This window comes from Prionailurus viverrinus, chromosome X (genome assembly GCF_022837055.1).
Source record: "Prionailurus viverrinus isolate Anna chromosome X, UM_Priviv_1.0, whole genome shotgun sequence".
Classification (NCBI taxonomy): Eukaryota; Metazoa; Chordata; class Mammalia; order Carnivora; family Felidae; genus Prionailurus; species Prionailurus viverrinus.
Genome location: NC_062579.1, coordinates 29,302,165 through 29,307,146, shown reverse-complemented (window position 1 = coordinate 29,307,146; position 4,982 = coordinate 29,302,165). Strand labels below are relative to the sequence as shown.

Here is a 4,982-nt window from a genome sequence, read left to right as displayed (position 1 = left end):
TATCAGAATAGCCAAAATTAACATGGCTAATCATACCAAGTATTGGGCACTATGTGGACCAAGAGCAATTCTCATACACTATTGGAAGGAATATTAAACATCCCCTTGGGGAAAGTTAGGTGGTTTCCTAAAATGTTAAACAAACACCCATCATATGCTTCTGCTATTCCTCTCTGCTAAAGTTTATCCAGGAGAAATGAAATGATGTACAAAGATATGAACACAAATATTTGTGGCAGCTTTATTTGTAATACCCTCAAATTGGAATTAACCCACAGGCCCATTAAAAGGCGAATGGATTATTAAAGTGTGGAGTACGCCCACATAACGGAATAGTACCCTTCAACAAAAAGGAATGAAGTTTCGGCACCCATCCCAGGAGAAAGCTGGCTGTCAGGAGGCAACTGCGTGGACCCCCCTCTGGGAAGAATCTGGGGGTGCCTGGCTACGAAGTCTCCTAGCAACTGGAAAACAAACCACTAAAGCTGGCGGCCCCCCGGGGGCTAGAGGTACCATGGAGAACAAGAAGTGGCTGTTAGCCCCAGGGCCACTGGAACCAATGCCCCTGGGCATGAACTGCAAGCCCTGGTACAAAGACAAATTACCTTCCAAGTGTTTTGCAAATCACAAGAAGAAGCTTCTGAAGTTCCCCACCTCCCTGGACAGCCGGAGGTGGATATTTGTGAAAGAGGGGCTGGATGACTTCAGAAGGGGGTGTCCACCTTGTAAAGGTCTGATCACTCGCAGCCCTAAGGAGGGCTTTCTCCCTGTGATTACTCACAGAGTTCCCCAACCTGCCCCAACAAAGAGTCATAAAAAGCTGACCAAGGAAGCAGACCTGTTTTCTACTCTCTCACCAGCCCAGCTAGCACGGAAGGCATTCTTAGAGGACATTGAGGCCCAACTGACTGAGCATCCCTTGGCTCTCGACCCAGATTTGGAGAAAGATCTACCTGCAGACCTGTTACTAAAGGTGCTGGAAGTGCTGGATCCTGACAGGAAGCTGGAGGCCACTTGGGCTTCTTGTAAGAACACTGAGAAAAGAAGGAAGTCTCCCACAAAGCGTTGTGAGAAATGTCCTGCCAAAGTTGAACTTCCCAAGAAGACTCCTGGGTCACATCCAGACAAAGTGCCTCCTGAAGAAAAGAAATCAAGCACAGATGATTTGCTCAAAATTCCTCCTCTTCAAAGAAAAGTACCAAGAGAAGTTCGTAAATTCTGCAAATGGGTTGCTACTTTAGGAGACTTGGGCATTGATGAAGAGTTCATCATGAAACAATTTGACCTTGGCTATGAGTGCAAACTAACCCGTAAACTGGTCTGCCTGAAGAAAGTAAACCAGATTCCTATGGATCTAAAGAACAGGAAGGGGCTAGATGAGATGGAGGGCATAAGATTCTCCTTACAGGATAAAGATTGGGAGAAGAAACTCCAGCCACCAGAGAATCCTTATAAACCCAATTGGGTGAAAATGAGGTATGGAGCATGGTACCTGAAGCCCAAGTTGTGGAAAAAGCTAATAAATGATGAACCTTTGATTGACCCCAAGGTCTTACTTGAAGGTCAAGATGGTAGTTTTGGAAAGAAGGTTCCTGAAAAGGATATTATTGAAGATCTTTATGGAACAATTGCCTTTAAAGATTTCATTCAACTCAAGGGCTACAGGATGCCAGGCTTCCTTGAGAAGTTGTTTACCAGGAAGGGATGGAGCTATGATTCTGTTAAGACTCCTATAGAACGAGTAATGAAAATGCACCCAAATATAGAAGAAGATCCACATGAAGATGTTTAAACATTTTTCTACTTACTGCTTACTTTGTGATTTCTCTTTCATTCTAACATCAAGTAGAATTCATGATGAGTATTCCACTGTGCATGTGCAATTTTGATTCCACATCTGTCAATTTAACACCTAATGTCTATAAAGATTCCTCAATGACCTTCTGCTTGGGTTCATCAATATTTTTTTAACTATGAAATCAATATTCATATATACTCTTCTTACATTTTTATAGCATGGCGAATATTAGATCATTATATCATTTGTAAAAATAAAACTATAAAAGAATTACTTAACAAAATAACCTAGTTATGTCAACTACAATATGAAAGGAATTTCAAAATAAATGTGCCAAGTAAAAGAGACTTGTATAGTTTCATTTATATTAAAACTGTAAGGAAATAATTACGACAATTATTTTGTTAAGCAAAACTTAAAGTTCACAGCCAAAATAATGTTAGCTTCATTTATACTAAAGTTGTTATCTCACTTGTCAGGATTGCATCAAGTCCCCAGACTAGATTGAAAACTATTCATAAAGGGGTGCCTGGGTGGCTCAGTCAGTTAAAGTGTCCAACTTCAGCTCAGGTCATGATCTTGCAGTTCATGAGTTTGAGCCCCACATTGGGCTCTGTGCTGACAGCTCAGAGCCTGGGGCCTGCTTCAGATTCTGTGTCTCCCTCTCTCCCTCTGCCCCTCCCCTGCTTGTGCTCTCTCTGTCTCTCAAAAAATAAATAAATGTTAGAAAAACAATTTAAAACATTCATCAAAATTATAGGTAAAACTTTAGTAATGCTGTTTTTTATCATACCTTCCAAATGAATATATTTAAAAATTTTCAACATGTTCATAAAAATTCACCATGAAAGAATGTTTCCATATCATGTGACATGGATGCAGAATAGTAGGGAGCTTCAAGTTCATGGCAAATCTAGTGTGCACAGATCTGTGTGTGCAAAACTACACAGCAGAATCAAATATTCTCACATATCTATTCAAGTGAAAAGTTTTTTGAATGTGTATTTATTTTGAGAGAGACAGTGTGCAAGCCAGGGAGGGACAGAGAGAGAAGGAGAGAGAGAATCCCAAGCAGGCTCTACAATAACTTGCAGAGGCCAATGTGGGGCTCGAACCCAAGAATCATGAGATCGTGACCTGAATTGAAATCAAGAGTTGGAGGTTTATTTTTTTTTTCAACGTTTATTTTTTATTTTTGGGACAGAGAGAGACAGAGCATGAACGGGGGAGGGGCAGAGAGAGAGGGAGACACAGAATCGGAAACAGGCTCCAGGCTCTGAGCCATCAGCCCAGAGCCCAACGCGGGGCTCGAACTCCTGGACCGCGAGATCGTGACCTGGCTGAAGTCGGACGCTTAACTGACTGCGTCACCCAGGCGCCCCAAGAGTTGGAGGTTTAAATGACTGAGCCACTCAGGCGCCCCTCTATTCAAGTGAAATTAATCTTTGCATCTTGTGAATAGCAATTTAAAATTCACTCATACATTTAAAATAAGACATCGAGCAACTTCTTTATAGGTCCAAAACAATAAGTAAAACTGGATGGGACAAGTAAATCTGTATCTAGAAATATTTGTAGCACGGATCTAAAGCACACTTCTGTTTCTAATAATGAAAGAACCCATCTGTATATGGAAGTATATGTATATATTTCATCTTTGTAAGATGGGAAAACAAGCCCTCAGGTTGTATCATCCACTCATATCCTTATTGCAATCAACTACTCTCCTTTCACTTACTTCCTTTTTCATTAAGGTTTCTTAGTGTCTAAATTACTGTCTTCCTCTCTGTGACTACTCTTATTAACATTCTTGACACACAAAGACCATTCAAAGTCACAAAGACTATCCATTCAAATCTTGGCATTAGCTCCTTTTTTTTTATATATAGAAAAGAAAATTACTTTCTTGAGTACAAATACATGCACACATGCTTATATATTAGCGTCAAACATATAGGTGTTCTTTATAATGTTCACTCTCCTTTACTTATAAAAGAGAATTACAGTAAGACCTGCCTGTTCCTGAATCCCAGAGATTACAAATGTGTGTATTTTTTTTACTGAGGTTTAACTGACACACAATATTATATTAGTTTTACGTGTACAATACAGTGACTTGACATTTGTCTACATTGCAATATGGTCACGATAGTAAGTCTAGTTATAATCTGTTACTTTACACAGATAATATAATATTATTGACTATACTCCCCATGCTGTACATTACATTCCTGGGACTTATTTATTTAATACCTAGAAGTTTGTACCTTAATGTCCTTCACCCATTTTACATCCTCCCAACCCCTGTCACCTCTGGCAATCTCCAATCTGTTCTGCATATCTATGACCCTGAATTTTGTTTTTTAGATTCCACATGTAAGTGAAATCATGTGGTATTTGTCTTTTTCTGTCTGACTTATGTCACTTAGCATAATACACTCAAGTTCTACCCATGTTGCAAATGGCAAGATACATTCTTTTTTACGGCTGAGCAGCATTTTGTTGTACATATATACCATATCTTCTTTACCCACTCATCTATTGATGGACACTTAGGTTATTTCCATATCTTGGCTATTATAAATAATAATGCAATAAACATAGGGGTGCATACACCTTTTCAAATTAGTATTTTCATTTCCTTCGGATAGATACCTGATACCCAGGAGTGGAATTGCTGGATCATATGGTACTTCTATATTTATTTTTTTTGTGGAACTATCATACTGTTTTCCATAGTGGCTACAACAATTTACATTTCCATTAAAAGTGTATGAGGGTTCCCTCTTCTCCACAACCTTGCCAACACTTGCTATTTCTTGTCTTTTTGATAATAGCCATTCTGAAAAGTATGAGGTAATATCTCATTATGGCTTTGATTTGCATTTCCCTAATAATTAGTGATGTTGAGCATCTTTTCATGCATCTGTTGGCCAATCTGTATGTCTTCCTGGATAAATGTCTGTTCAGATCATTTGCCCATTTTTATTCAGATTTTTTTTGCTATTGAGTTGTATGAGTTCCTTATACATTTTTGATATTAACCCCTTAGCAGATATATGATTTGCAAATATCTTCTCCCATTCAGTAGGTTGCCTCTTCATTTTGCTAATGGTTTCCTTCGCTGCACAAAAACTTTTTAGTTTGATGTAGTCACATTTGTTTAATTTTGCTTTTGTTTCTC

General features: G+C 38.9%; 1 protein-coding gene across 1 annotated transcript; it reads left to right on the top strand.

Moving 5' to 3' along the window:
• The first annotated feature begins 551 nt into the window (after nt 1–551).
• On the top strand, nt 552–1,940 carry LOC125157634 (protein FAM47E-like). Its single transcript, XM_047844553.1, has one exon. It carries the CDS (start codon nt 560–562, stop codon nt 1,790–1,792), a length of 1,233 nt encoding a protein of 410 aa, XP_047700509.1. The 5' UTR covers nt 552–559; the 3' UTR covers nt 1,793–1,940.
• The last annotated feature ends 3,042 nt before the right edge of the window (nt 1,941–4,982 follow it).